This window comes from Thrips palmi, unplaced genomic scaffold (genome assembly GCF_012932325.1).
Source record: "Thrips palmi isolate BJ-2018 unplaced genomic scaffold, TpBJ-2018v1 HiC_scaffold_6, whole genome shotgun sequence".
Taxonomy (NCBI): Eukaryota; Metazoa; Arthropoda; class Insecta; order Thysanoptera; family Thripidae; genus Thrips; species Thrips palmi.
This window is the reverse complement of record NW_023144633.1, coordinates 5,695,137-5,710,472: the sequence shown is the minus strand read 5'-3', so window position 1 is coordinate 5,710,472 and position 15,336 is coordinate 5,695,137. Positions and strand designations below refer to the sequence as shown.

Here is a 15,336-nt window from a genome sequence, read left to right as displayed (position 1 = left end):
TGCCAACTGTCCCGCAAGGCCCCAGGGGGGCCAACCGCCGCCAGGACACATGTGTGGGAACCCCTAGCGCGACTTGGCGGGCCACGCCGGGCCGGCGAACCCCACGGGACTTATTAAGGGGCCGAGTCGTGGCGAATCAACTTAATATACAATGCAAACATCACCGGTTGCAAAAGCACGAGCTCGTTGCCAAGCTACCCTTCTCCGTCGCCCCGTCTGTCTGTCTGTCTGTCTGTCTGTCTGTCCGCCTGTCCGTCCGCTCGCCCCACGCGCAATGACTTGTTGCCTCACGGTGCAACCGCGGAGCCCCCACACTACAAAACACTCGAAGCCACCACACACACGACGCCCCAGCGCCCAAACTTTTACTTTTTTCCCAATCCCAATTTTATTATTCTCCGCTCGCGAGAGAGTGCGCCTGCGCCGCGCAGCTCGGCGGACAAAAAACTTGAGCAGCGTTTATCAGTCGCCATTAACGGCCACGGTATAAAGTCGGCTGTAAAAATAATTTTAGTAACAGCAGCAGCAGCAGCTCATGAGGCTCCGACAATAAAGTGGGCCGGCATGGGCATCCCAGGCACCGCCGACTGGCCGGCCGGTCACTGCACTGTAGAGGGACGGCGCCGCGACACGCCACGCCCCAATTTCTCGTACAATATTGTTTCCAGCGCTTTAAACAAATAAATAAATGGCGGACGGGATGGCGTGACGCCACCATTCCCCATAACTCCGGCGGCGGGAATCGAACCCGCAGCGCGTGGCCGGTCGGCAGGCCGCTCCAAACTGGACGCTGCTACATTACCGACAGGGAACAACCCATAAAGAGCGTTAATATTGCTCTCGAAAAAAAAAAATCAACGACAACATCACAGGTCAGATTTGTGTCCCCTGCGTGATTCAATAAGGGAACCCCGGCGTTCAAAAAAAGGCTAGACCGCCAGGGCAGCAGCAGCAACAGCAGTGACACCGAAATCGCCACGCCACGCCACGCCGACGTAGCTCATCAGAGGGGTCCAACGGGTTTCTTATGGATTGCCTTATGGCACAAGCGTGAATGCCACCCAAGAGCTGTTGTCTTATCTGACGCCGAGGGGGGTCCTGAGGGGGACCGGAGAGAGAGGGGGGGGGGGGGTGACGGGGCTGTAGAAGCAGGGCGATCGGCCGGTGGAACCCAGGGCGGTCCTGTGGGGCCGCTGGTGGTTCCGTCTCCGCCACAGTTCGTACACACACACACTCTCACAGTCACACACATACCCACAAACGTGTAATATAGTGTACGGCGGCAGCACCCACCCGTCAGGGACGAACACAGCCAGCTCAAGACAACACATCACACATCAGCAGCAAGCAACACACACACACACACACACACACAACACTCTCACTCACTCACGGCAAGTTATTAATGACAGGAGGGCCCCTGCCGTCAAACGCACGGCCTTCCCGGAGAAAAGAACAAGCAGCCCCACATCACGACAGTGCGCGGCCGAGAGAGAGAAAGAGAAAGAGAGAGAGGCTGGCCCGATCCAATTTATTAGGGAATCTCCAAAAGCCATAAATAGTTTTGGCCGCGAAGCAGGAGCAGCAGCAACAGCGGGCCGCGGAGAGCGAGACGGACAGTGGGCCAAAAGACCGGCGGAGGCGGCCAAAACTCTAGACGCGTTTTGAGCTCCAGAGTCGCTGAACAGGACTCGAACCGAGCGTTTGACCCCATCTATGGATTCCTCCTTCGGAGAGCAATCCATCGGTGGGGTCACACGTTCGGTTCGAGTCCTGTTCAGCGACTCTGGAGCTCAAAACGCGTCTGGAGTTTCGGCCGCCGGCGCCGGTCTTCAGGCCCACTGTGCGGCCGGCCAGCCAGGCCAACCGCATGCAGCGTCCTTGTCTCGCATCACGACATAGCCCTATTTAGGACACTTTAGGGGCCCCATCGCGAGGCCCCCCGCTGGACATAAAAACACGCGCCTGCAACGCAACTCGAGATTCGGCCAAAGGAAAGGAAAGGAGTGAGGAAGCCTCCGAGCCGTCGAGGCGAGCCTGTCCGGCCCCGTCCAGTCCGCTCCCCTCCGCGGAGCCTTTAACGGCCGTTTTGGTTGCATTCCTCGGCAACGCTGCAACGCAGCAACGCAACCGAGTGCAAGCCAGACGGGTACCGGCAGGGCAGCAGCCTGGCGGCCTACCCTTCAATTTACACATATATTTCAAAAAAGATCATTATCCGTTTCGCGGGCATGAATCACACCACTATTAATCTGACCGGCCGCGCCGCCTGGAGCCGCCTAGAGCCGCGGTGTTATAGCCTAGACTCGGGCCGGGCCGGGCCCCGCAGTGCCCCGCCGTACCCGCAGGGCATGGGGACAGCTCCGGGTCTAGGAAGCCGAGCCAGGACTCCACGTAACCTTTGCTTCCAAGTCGACCGCGACTCGAAGCGAGCTCTCGAAGCGAGCCTTCGAGAGCGAGGCACTCGCAGTTATTCAAAACCACCGCGCCAAAATAAAAGTGAAAAACACATCGGGCATTTTTCTTCCTCTCCCTTGACTTTCCTTTCCGAACGATAATGCCAGCACCCACGCTGCAAGACACACACACACACGCACGCACAAAACACATGTAATGGCACGACCAAACAACATGCCGAATGTCCGCGTGCGGCGCCGGGTTTACACCCTCGTCTCGCCAGGTGCACCATCAGGGTGTAAGTAAGAGGGGGGAGGGGGGATGGGTAGGGAGGGGGGCCCGCTCTGTAAATCAGAACGCCAACCAACAAAAACAAAAAAACACAAAGCAAAAAGACTCACTTGTTGTGCAGGACGCGGAGGCTCTTGGGCGACATGCAGTTGACGGACCACTCGGTGTTGCCGTGGTCGTTGCAGATGGTGATGGAGAAGCGGCCGTAGTTGGCTCGGATCAGGTGGATCTGCTCGCCCGGCCGGCACGCGATGGTCAGCGTCTTGCCCTCGCACGCGTAGGCCGTGTCGTACCGCGGTTGCTCTGCAACAAGGAGGACAAGCGCGTTAACATCAACAACAAAAACCTTTTTTCTGCACAGTATTAGTATACGGTGAGGTAGCCAGCGCACGCAACGGGGGTAATGATGCCGGCATGAAAAAGCGCGCAAAAATAAAAAAAAAAGCAGGCCGCGGCGCGGGGACTCGAACCCACGCCCGCGCCACAACAATAACAACAGCGACGCGCCCTTTAATGGCGTGCGAGCGAGTGCGAGATACTGTCGATAGAGACAATGTGTCTCACTTAACAGCGTGCATAACCAACCAGCCGGGCGTGCATGAACTCAGCATTGAGCGGCGCTAGACGCGGGCAAAGCACTCCAGCGGCTAGACCACACAGCGGGCAAGGCACCTGCATGATGCATGCGCAATCAGAAAGCGTGTACTCTAATTTGTGCGTAGCCGGTCGCACGCCGGGGAGGCGCTGGGTGAAGACAGACAGACGGAAGGGCAGGCAGACAGACAGACAGACAGGCTGGCCGCGACACCGGATTGCAGATTTCTTGACCAGCCTGACAAGCAGTCTTCATTTCTCGGGCTGGGACAGTTATGGCCGCCTCGGCAGGCATCGCAGGCACCGTGCCCCGGGGACTATTCATAAATTAAGGGAGCTACGTCTTCCTTTTTCTTATATGACACTTCATTACGGGCCCTAGTGGTCACGTGACGGCCGTGCCGGGCCATGCTGGGCCATATCTCAGCGCGGGGCGGGGCGGGGCGCGGCGGCGTGGCGAATCCCGCGGACTACGGCATTGTAATTAAGGGCAGGACGCGTGGGGGCTCGAGGAGGCTGCAGGGGAGAGGATCCTGGAGAAAATCCTGGAGAGGGTCCTGGAAAGATATGGAGAATCCTGGACATTTACTGGAGAGGATTCGGGACAAAATTCTGGACAGAATCCTGGAGGGCATTCCAGAGGCCCTTATTGGGAGGATTGGGAAGAATACAAGGTGGGAGGCCGTCCTGGAGAGGATCCTGGCCTGGAGAGGACTTGGGGGGGGGACCTCTCCAGAACTGCCAATGCCGTAGTAATCACGTCCGCGCGGCCAGCGGGGCCCGGACACGGCCAGGACACGGCCGAGACATCGGCGCGACGCCCCTGGAGTGGCCTCGGACCCTCGGACCCTCGGACCTCCGGACCGCCCCTGCCTTTAATTGCTGGGCCTGGCTGGGCCTGGCTGGAGGGCTGGACACTCCAGCCGGCCCGCTGGAGGCTCACCTCGGCCGGCCACACTGGGTCACTATACTCCAGTGCCGCCCACTTACTCAATGGGGGAACGCTGAGCGAAGGGAGAGAGGGAGAGAGAGGGAGAGAGAGAGAGAAAGGTAGACCGCAGAGAACGGCGGCGCGCTGCTTTTAATTTAAAACGGTCCAAATGTCGACATTATTGCAATTACCAAACGAACGTCTGCCGCGGCGGCCACGGCGCGGCCGCGAGCAGCGCCGAGCAGCGCGAACGCGCAAACATTCCAAGGCAAAGGGGTCGCCCATTCGCCGCCCACTTCAACCAATTTCGAGAAAACGTTATTTACAGTATTTTACTCCCCCCTCCCTCTCTTTCTTCCCGGACGTTTACCCTTCCGTGCAGAGGCGCCCGCAGCGTCCGCGGCGCCCCTCCCCTCGCGGGGCCGCGCCGGGCCAACGAGAACTAGAGGCTCACTTGGAGACACTCGCGGTCCATCTTGTCCCAACGAGCGACGTAACCTTTTAAAGCCAAAGCCCGCCAGCCCAGGGCCTGGAGTCCAGGCCCTGGACCACCGCCGAGGCACGTGATAAGGAAAGGGTGAGGCGGGCAGGCGAGCTGGCAGCCAGGCGGCCGGCCGAGCTGGCAGCCGGGCAGGCAGAACGATCGGAATCGCGCAGGCATTAGAAGGGGGAAAGAAGAGAACGGGTCACGAAGCCGTGCTGCGGGGCTCGGCTCGGCCCGGCCCGGCTCGCCCGATGTGGCTGGTGTGTTGTTCGGCCCTGTTCCGTGTTCAATCCCAATCGACTTCCGATGCCGGCTGAGCGCGCAGCGCGGCAGCGAGGGGCTCAAACTCGACCAACGTCGTCTCGACGGGGCCGCGGGGCCCCGGGGCCGCGGGGCCGCGGGACGCCCCTTCAGGGCCACCGCCAACCACCGACCGTCCTCGCACACTTCCCACGGCCAAAAAAGGCCAAAAAAAAAAAAAAAAAAAAATGGTAAATTTTATTCGAAAGTGGTGTACTAAGTTGGTGGAAACGCGGCGAGAAAGCCAGTCTCCTCCTACGAGGTCTAGTAGTCTCGTGGCATTGAAACTCCCTGCTCCGCGTGCCCTCTGCCCCCCCCCCCCTCTCCCACACACGAGAGAGAGAGAAAAGGAGAAAAAAACAGAAGGGGCGCGGAAAGGGAAGGCGGAAGGGGGGCGGGGGGGAGAAAGAGGACCCTCTAAAACAACCGGGCCCGCGGGCCCGGATTTATGGGAAAGGCGGGCTGGTGCCCCGCTTCCCGGCTCCCGCAAAACTTAGCGTCCCCCCAGGCCCGCACGGGGGCGGCACCGCATGCATTGGGGTGCACCCGGGGGGTTTTGGGATTCCCGGGCCCACCGGTTTTTTTTTCAACCTGTTCCCCCCGGGGCGGCCGGGCGGGGCCCGGGGCTCCCCTTGGGCCCGAGCTGGGGCCCCCACCGGGGCACCCCCGCCCCACCCGCCAACCCTTTCCCCCCTTTCGGGCTTTTGGGGCCCTGGGGGGCCGGGCCGGGGGGACCTGGAACCCCTTTTCCCAGGCGCGGACGGCGGGGCCCCCCCCAAAGGGAGCCCAGCCGGGCCAAAAACCGGGCCCATAAGGGGAAGACCCGGAAATGGGGGGCTTTTGGAACCTTTCCCAGCCAGGGCGACGCATCAATAGGGGGAGAGGGCAGTCCGCTATCCGCCGACTCCCGGAGACTCCAGGAGGTGGGTATTTAACACCAGTCCAGAACTCCAGGGAACAGAAACACCGTACCCCGTCGGCTCCGTCCGGCTCCATCCCGATAAACGGGGGCCGGCGGGGCCCCCCCCCAGGCCCGGCCAAGGGGCCCCCGGAGGCCCGTTGCCCCGCCGCCGGCCTTTCCCCCTGTCCCTCCCTTCCTAAAAACCGATTTAAAAGGCCTTACTTCTTACGGAAGGCGGCAAGGCCTCGGAAAGGCTCGCTGTCCGTCTGCTCTCCACGGCCGTCCGCGGCTGTCCCGTCCCTCCGCTAAATATTCCGATTTCTACATACGCGCTTAGCATATGCATTGCGCGAAGGGCCGAGCTGCACGACGACGTCGACAGAAGGGCCCAAAGACAGGGACAAAAGGAGAAATAGTGATTAATCGTGGCGGGCCTGCTTGCGGGGCCCTGCTTGCGGGGGCCGGCAGTAACAAGGACGCCCTGGTTTACGCCCGCGCCCCCATTCGGGGACTTATCATTCCACTGGGCGCGGGGCGGGGCGGGGCCGGGCGGGCCACGCCCACGGCCGGCCCTTTTTATTAAGGGGGATTTCCCACGACGGGGCGACATTACCGTGCTGAATGCGCAAATTAAAATACTTCCGACTACTACAAGGGCGCGCGGCGGGGCGGGCGGGGCGGGCAGGGCTTGATGGAGGGCACTTGAGCGCCCCTCGGATCATCCCCCGCTGTCCACGGCGCGAGGGCGGGGTGGACGAGCCCCTCTGCCCGGCCCGGGCCGCCGCCGCCGGGGCTTGGGGCTTCGCGCTCCGCGCCGCCTCGGGGACCCCGGGGCGTCGCGTGGCCGGCATTCCTGCGGTGGCCGACGGTGGCGACGGTGCCGGAGGAGGCCTTCCAGACCCCGGTGCCCGTCTCCACCATATGACAGCGAGGCATTAACACAAAGTACTTTCCCTGGTCCGTTGATACGGCGGGTCGCGAGACGAGCCGAGTGCCGGCGGCAGCGGCCCAGCTGAGCCGGGCGGTGCCGAGCCGAGCCGGGCGGCCGGGTACCCCGCTGCGACCGGCCGGCCGGAGCCTCGCCTGGAGCCCAGCAGGGCATTACTGCCCAGCTCCACCACAAAGTAACGACAACGGCAAAAATAAAGTCCCGTGTTGACATTCGGGTGCGTAATTGGAAAGAAGACCCTGCGTCGCCACGGCGTATGGCGTCGTCGCGTCGCGTCGCGCGGCCACACCGACCGTCCCGTCCCTCACGGACGGAAAGAAACCCGACGGCAGTGAGCACCGCGATCAACACGGGGAAACGAAGCGCCGAGGCAGCGATAAACAATTTTGAGCCGTTCCGGGTCTCCGCCCTCCGGGTCCTCTTGGCCTTCCCTCTCTCGGCCACGTGCTGGCTGCCCTGCCTGCCCTGACTTGGGGCGCATTAACAGTGCTACCCTCGTGCGACGCGGCCGGCCGTGCCGTGGCGTGCCGTGCCAGGCACTACAAGACAAAACGCAGCAATACTGGCGTAATTAATCCGACCCGCCACGCCACTGGAAACGGGTTGGGACGCGCGCGATCTGAAAGGAGGAGAGGGAGAGGGGGCGCCTTCCCGGCGCCTTCCTTAGTCACTGACCCTCCATACATCACGAAACCCCTTTACCGTACGGACGGGTCGCCGAAAAAGTTTCGCAACAAAGCTCCGGCCGGCTCTGCCGCCAGCGGGATTCGAACCCGAGAACCGGCGGCCGATTCGCGGTGATAACGGCGGACTTAAAGTATGGCTTTATCGGCCGAGTGCCTCTCCCCGTATTTCTCCCTGTCGGCCACGACGACGCCCTCCGCGGCCACCGTCGCGACTACTATGTAGGTTAATGGACCTGGACGCGCCGTGCCTTGCAGTGCCTTGCAGTGGCGTGCCGCGCCGGCGGGGATCGAAACGGCGACCCGTGTCAACCCGGCCAGCCCGCCAGCCTCACCTTCCTCCACGTCGTCCTCGACGTCGTCCTCCAGGACGCGCCGCTGTCACAATCCAATCCGCCGCACTGCAAAACGTCCCCGGCATCCACGCGCGCCGACGGCCGAGCAGACAGACAGACAGACAGACCGACTGAAGGAAGGACGCCCCCAAACGGGGGCGGACGGCACATCAGAGGGTGGGGCGGGCCCGGGGCGGGGTCAGTCACGTACCGGCCATGCCATCACAGGAGCGGTCCGAGTGTGATGAAACCACTCCGTCGTGGGTTCGAATCCCCGCGCCCCCTGCTGCTGTTTCTGGACCCTCGCGGCGCTTTGGAAGCGCAAAGCGCGCGTCAGCGCAGCACCGGCCCGACAAGCTTGACAAGCTGGACGGGCCTACCTGCCTGCTGCAAGCCCCTTCCCCCCTCCCCCCGGCTTCCGATCCGCCCCTGCCGTATCGGACGGGGGTCTTGGCGCACCCCCCAGGGGGCCCATTTCACCCCCCCCCCCCCAGGCCTGCAGGAAGCACCGCCATAAGGCCCCCCCCCCTCCCCCAGGGGGGACGACAGTGCGGACTCCCCGCCGCGCCGAGCCGTGCCGCGCCGTCATGAGCCTAGATCCCATGGCACGGCAAGGGCCACGGCACTGCCATGGCAGCACACGCGTCCAATCAGAGCGCGGCTCCGCCAACAATGCCTCGGCAGCGCTTTAATTCGAGCATGATGAGCGCAGCGCCGGAGCGCGCCATCGGTATTGTCGCGCGTCCCTCCGTGAGAACAACAACAACAACAACGACAAGACAGCGGGGCGGCGGCGAGCGACAGCGCCTTTCTTTCTGCCGCGGACAAAGTGCGTCACATCTGACGGCGCGATTGTAGTCTTTACAAGTAATCACGCCAGGCAGGCCGCGCTGCTGCCGCTGGCGCGACTCTGGCGCGCTGGCCGTTCGATTGTTTCCCAACAAATTTGGGCCGCGTCCATTCTCGAGATGTCACTCAGGGCGGCTGCAATAGGGCCGGCAGCCCTCTCTCTCGCACTCGCGGCGCGGCCCGAGTGGGTGCGACAGAGAGCGACGCCCTGCAGGCGCGGGTCCTGCCGGTCCTGCCGGCCTCCAGCAGGGCCTGGATGAGGTCGCTGCGGCGCGGCGTCCCGCGGGACGTCCCCGACGTCCCCCCGGCGCGTCGGGCCTCGGGGCGCTAGATTGGGCCCGCCCTGCCCCCGCCCTCCCGGGGAAGGTCCTGCAAACTAGGAGCCCGGCCGCGGGGCCGCAGGCACCGCAGGTCTCTCTGTATTCAGGCGCCGCCAGTAATGAAGCGTGTCCGGCGGCATTTCGGCATCTCGGACGCGCCGTCGACGCGCACGTGCACGCCCCGGACACGGCCCGGCCGAACCCTTCGCACGCCGCCTCCAGCTGTCACCAGGCGGTACCTGGACCTGGTGGGGCCGGGCCTGGGGCCGAGCCTGGGGCGCACCGCACCGCACCACGTTCGCCCAGCCATGCATTGTTCCGGGCACCATGCTGCCGTGCTCCATTGCGACGAGCAGCGCATTGAGGTTTTCCTCGGGTTCTCCTCCGCGGTTTTCTTCAGAGTCTCCTCTGCGTTTCCTCCGAGTTTCCTCGTGGTTTTCTCAGCTTGTTCGGGGTTTTCCTCAGGTTTCCCTCGGGGTTTCCTCAGGACGCCACACTCCCCTCCCCCGGCGGCCCGGCGGTACCGCTCGGCCATTACGGGCACCGAATCGAAGCGAGAGGCGGCACGGCAAGGCGCATCGCATCAGCGACACGGTGCGCGTGAGCGAGTGGATTTCGAGACAACAACAGCTACTTCATCCGAGTCGGTGCAAGCCGCAGCGCCGCAGCGCCGCAGCCTCAAGGATTATTATAACGGTCTCTCCGGCCGGCCAGGGCAGCCAGGGCAGCCAGGGCCTTCGGGGCCGACCGACCGCGGCCGACCGCCTCAGACCGACGCCTCGCTCCGCGCTCTCACACCTCTACTCCCTTGCTCCATTAATTCCAAACCAAAAATAAATTCACTTTCGCGCTGGCGCGCCGCGGTCCGAGTCTTAAAACATTTTCGCCCGCCAAAACGCGCGCGCGTCAGTTTCTCATAGCGGCCGAGGCGCTAATGAAAAGGCCGTGCCTTCATTTGGGAGCCTCGGCCTGCAGCACGGCCTCCACGGCCTCCACGGCGGCCCGCTTTTTAATCCAGGCCGGCCAGGATGTTCCCCGGACGGCCAAATGACGAGCGCAGCGACCAAACGACATCAATTTAAATCGGGGCCCGTGCTGGGAATCGCTGGCCAGGCCAGAGGGGCTCCCCTCACATCCGCGACCGTCGCTTAGCCTAAACGACGGCCGGCGGGCCGGCTGGGGGTTCGATCCCCGGTGGCGGCGGCCACACACTAAAGAAATTGGCCCCACATGGTTGCAGCAAGAAGCGTGCACTGACCCCACCCGGCCTGCACAGTGCCTGCACCACAGCTGCTGTCCCCTGCATGACGAAGCCAGCGAAGCCCCGCGGACGCCACAAAGAGGGGGAGGGGGGAAGGCCCGCCACGGCCGCGACGCGCAAAATTAAAAAGTACGCTATGGCATTCGCACTGCCCCGCTCTCGCGCGGGGAGGGGGAAGGGGAAAGGGGTGGGGACGTTTATTAGAGTCTGATGTGGCGCGCAGCCATTACTCGGAGCCAAGTTATAGACCCGTATACGGAGACGTGCCCAACATGGCCGTGATGCGGTCATGAGAGGCGTCGTCCAGACAGCGTCCAGCCAGCGTCCAGCCAGCGTCTAGTAAGCGTCCAGTCAGCGTCCAGTCGGCGTCCAGTCAGCGTCCAGTCGGCGTCCAGTCAGCGTCCAGTCAGCGTCCAGTCAGCGTCCAGTCAGCGTCCAGTCAGCGTCCAGTCGGCGTCCAGTCAGCGTCCAGTCGGCGTCCAGTCAGCGTCCAGTCAGCGTCCAGTCAGCGTCCAGTCAGCGTCCAGTCAGCGTCCAGTCAGCGTCCAGTCAGCGTCCAGTCAGCGTCCAGTCAGCGTCCAGCGAGTGTCCAGCACCAGCAGGCTTCCAGCCAGCGTCCAGCACCAGCCGGCGTCCAGCCAGCTCCACTCAAAACGGGCAACCGCCGCGCCCCCCTGCCTCATTGACAAAAAAAATAATAATGCGCGAACAGGAGAGGAGGATGAGGACGCAACAAAAGCAGGCGGCAGCGCCAACAACGAGCGTGGAAAAAACAGGACAAACACAAAACGAGCGGCCTGTCGCCAAGCCACGTCGCTCTGTCTCTCTCGCGCTCGGTATGACGGCGCAGTCGCCGCCGCCGACGCACAGTGGGCCAGAAGACCGGTGGAGGCGGCCAAAATCCTGGACGCGTTCTGAGCTCCAGAGTCGCTAAACAGGGCTCGAACCGAACGTGTGACCCCACCAATGGATTGCTCTCCGAACGAGGAATCCGTTGATGGGGTCACACGTTCGGTTTCAAGTCCTGTCTGGAGCTCAAAAAGCTTCTCGAGTTTTGACCGCCGGCGCCGGTCTTCTGGCCCACTGTGCGACGCGCCGCCTCGTCCTGGCCATCGTCCTGAACGCGGCGGTTCTGCTCGCGGTGCGGCGGTACCGCCCCCCAATTTATACCGCAGCCCCGCGCCAAAAGGCGTCGGCCGGGCCGGCAGTCCGACTCCAAACATCGCTCCGTCCCTCCCGCACTTCCAGTGGAACGCGCGGCACGCACCGCGAGTGCGAGAGAGCGCGCTCGGGGGAAGGACAGCGCGGGAAAATTCAAAACGTGGTCCGGAAATGCAAACGCATGGAGCGTGAATAAAACACGGCGACAAACCGGGCGGCGGCCTTGCCGAATTCCCCGGAACAATTAGCGAGTAGACATTCCGGGCGGGGCGGGGCGGGGCGGCCCCGCGCCCTTTCAAATCCCGGACAAACTCCGTCGTGACGATCGCTAACACAAACGGCCCTCCCCGTATTTACCCCGGGTGGGGCCGCCGACGCTGCCCGACGCCCCCGCGCCGCCGCTACACTCGAAATACTCCCCATTTCCAAGTGAAATTCACCGCTCCCCTTCCACCCCGAGCCCGCTCCGCCACTCCGCAGCCAAATTTCCGCTTTTTCGGAGCGCACACTAGAAAAGCGCATCCGCCGCGAAAGCTCGGCCGCGCACCGCCGTACAGGGACCGCCGAGAATAAAGAAGAGAGAGACAGAGAGAAATAAAACTCGAACGCGCAACGCGCAGGGGCAGTCGAAAGGTACCTGCAACTATATACCTCCGCAGTCACTCTGGCCCGAGCTCGTAACGGTTCCCTTTGCCTCTCGCTTTGCCCGGGCCCAGACTCGCACACACACACGCACACACTCACACACGCGGACTCCTTTGGGGTTGTAAATCAATCCAAAGCGATGCAAATTTTTCGCTGCCTTTTCCTCTTCCCTCTCCTTTTCTTGCTTCTTCCCAATCCCTTCCAGCAGCGGGGCCCCGTCCCGGCACAGTGTGTGCGCCTCTCCAGCGTGCCGGGCGCGCCTCCGTGTGCGCGTTTGTGTGTGCGTGTGTGTGTGTGTGCGTGCGTGTGTGTCAAGCGCTGCCCGTCCCCCATACCAACGTCACACGGCTCGGCCCGACTCTGCGTTATCTGCCAATATGCAGACGGCCCAACTAACTCCCCCAGCAGCACAGCAGCAGGCACTCGCTCTAGACGGCGGGGACGCGCGTAATAACTCCATTGTCTCTTGACGGACAGCACACACCCATACACGCACACACACCCACCCACCCACCCACACACACACACACAAAGCCCATGATGCCCTTTGCCTGCCCTTCACTCAGAGGGGCCGCCTGTAAAAGGTGGTGCCAAACGCTCTGGCCACTGCCCGCGCGTGAAAACACCTCCCCCCCCCCTTTCGCCTTCGCCCGGCCCAGCGATTTACAACACTATAGTACCTGCCTGGAAGAAGAAGAAACGGAAGAGAGGGGAGGGGGAGGGGAGGGGAGGGGGAGCGCCCGGCCCGATCAGCACACATAATTACAGAGCCGACACCTCAAGCCCTGCCCCCTCCCCTCCCCTCCCCGCTTCGGAACGGGCGCTGGGCCGACCAATATTCTCTCGCTCGACCCGAACCGAGAAAGGCCGCCAGACAGCCGGTCAGACAGACAGACAGACAGACAGTCAGACAGACAGTCAGACAGACACAAAAGAGGAGCAGGCGGTGTGAACGGCCGGATGTGCGAGAGAGACAGACAAGGCAGCGGCTGCCCAGAATGTCTCCATTCGATCCTAGTGCGTGGAGGCCAGTGCGTGGTGGCCAGTGCGTGGGCGCCTCGAGGACGACCACACTGGTACACTGGTAGGCCGCAGAGCGACGCTCGGTCTCTCTCGCACTCGCAGGGCGTCGCGAAGCGCGAGGCGGGGCGAGAGAGAGAGAGAGAGAGAGAGAGAGAGAGAGAGAGAGAGAGAGAGAGAGAGAAGCTGGCAAGGCGCGGGTAGCGCCTGCGAGACTCCGATAGCCTGCCCCGCAACACACGGCGGCCGAGCGGGCGGGCCTACCTCCCAGGCTGCCGCGGTCGCCGCCGCCACTGTGCACAGTGGGCCGCGGCCAAAAGTCTGGACCGAGTCGCTAAATGGGACTCGAACCGAACGTGTGACCCCACCAATGGATTCCTCGTTCGGAGAGCAATCCATTGGTGGGGTCACACGCTCGGTTCAAGTCTCATTTAGCGACTCTGGAGCTCAAAACGCGTCGGGAGTTTTGGCCACCTCCACCGGTCGGTCTTCTGGCAAATCCACTGTGCGCCGTCGCGCTCCAACGGTAACCGCCAGAAACTCCCGGGGCCGCGGCGCACGGCGCATCGACAGGGCCGCTCCCTGCAAGGCAGGCCAGGCAGGTCTGCTTGTCCGCAGCGGTGACGAGGCCGACGAGGCGCCGCGAGGTGCACTCCCTCCCGGACGACGAGGCCCAGATAAGATACCGCGCGACAGGCGGCGTGCCACGGCACTGCCACGGCACTGCCACCGCGACGGCCCCCGGGGCTCCCGAAGGCCCCACTTAGGGCCAATACGGCACTGATTCCAACTCGCGGCGTTCGATTTGAACAACGTCGCGCACCTCGGGGCCGGCGCTCTCTCCACGCTGGCGCTGGGCTTGGCGTCGCCGGGCCCCGGGCGGCGAATCCACACGCACAACAACGCCGAGCAGGCGAGAAAGTGGCTCAAGTTGGAGGCCGGCGACTTGGGGCGTCCCAGCGCTCCGCACCTCCTCCAGCGAGTCCTCCAGCGAGTCCTCGAGGCACGGGCGGCGAGCGCAAGTTGTGACAGGGACGCTCCCCGGCGCCGGCGGACATTCTTCCGAGGGCCGCCGGCCTCACCTGTCCGACGCGAAGCCGACGCTTCTGTCCCGCGGCTGTCCGGTGGAGGGCGCCGCACTCGCCTCAGGGACGACGCCAAGGCCCGGCGGTCACTCCGATCTCGGACCGAGCGTGTGACCCCACCAATGGATTCCTTGTTCGAAGAGCAATCCATTGGTGGGGTCACACGATCGGTTCGAGTCCCTTTTAGCGACCCTGGAGCTCAAAACGCGTCTAGACTTTCGGCCGGCAGCGCAACGCCGGTCTTCTCCGGCCCACACGCAAAAAGGCCGTCGTAATTGCAGAGTCACTCGCCGGCCGCGCCGCGCCAAGAGGAGAAGCTCGGGAGGAAATGGGTTGCCTCAGACGCATCAGCTGTCGGGCGGAGCGGCGGAGCGCGGTCGGGGCGGGGCAGTCGGGCGGGGCGGGGCGGCACAATGAGTACGCAAACAGGTACCCGAGCCGCAATATGCAACGCGGGCGGACAAAGGGTGCAGGGCGGTGCAGGCCGGGCGGAATCCCAAATGCAGCGATCCCAAACTCGCTGTCAGGCCGAGGCCGGGCCGGGGCCAGGCCCTCCGGAATGCTTCTTACGGTGCGGCGACTCTCCGCCCCCTCACCCCCCCCTCTTCCCCCCGCGGCAACTCCCTTGCAAACACATTCAGGTTGGAGTGGCTGGGAGCTAAATCAGAACCAACGGGGGTAGGCCCGGCCCGGCGGCGTCCCGGCACGGCGTCCGGCACGGCATCCCGCCCCGCGCTGCTCCCGCGACACTATAAAGCTAAACTTGCCCGGGGGCGCTGCTGGAACATGGAAAACATCCGGGAGCGGCTGCTAATGTGCACCTTTTTGGGGTGTTGGGGTTTTGTGTGTGGGGGGGGCGTACACACACACACACACAAAGGGCTCACAAAAGCAACACCTAGCGCCTGCTCCATCACCCCCCTCGCCCCACTTCCCCTCGCCCTTGTACTGCACGGAAGGCTATAGTGCGGGCTTGCAATAGTTTGTCCTGCTCACGAGTTGAGACAGTTCGGGCCCGACAGAGGTGTAATGTGTGGGGGGCGGGACCCGAGCGGGCCGGGCCGCCAGCAGTGGGTCGCCGAGAGAGACGTGTGCACTAGACAGGGGCCTCGCCGGCCCTGCCTGGCCTC

The 15,336-nt window shown here is 63.5% G+C and overlaps 1 protein-coding gene across 1 annotated transcript in view; it reads right to left on the bottom strand.

Moving 5' to 3' along the window:
• LOC117652000 (latrophilin Cirl-like) overlaps positions 1–15,336 on the bottom strand; it is a 109,719-nt gene that overhangs the window by 18,118 nt on the left and 76,265 nt on the right. Inside the window, exon 4 of the mRNA XM_034396626.1 lies at positions 2,799–2,991. Coding sequence (XP_034252517.1) covers positions 2,799–2,991 — 193 coding nt within the window. The remainder of the gene's footprint in view (positions 1–2,798; positions 2,992–15,336) is intronic.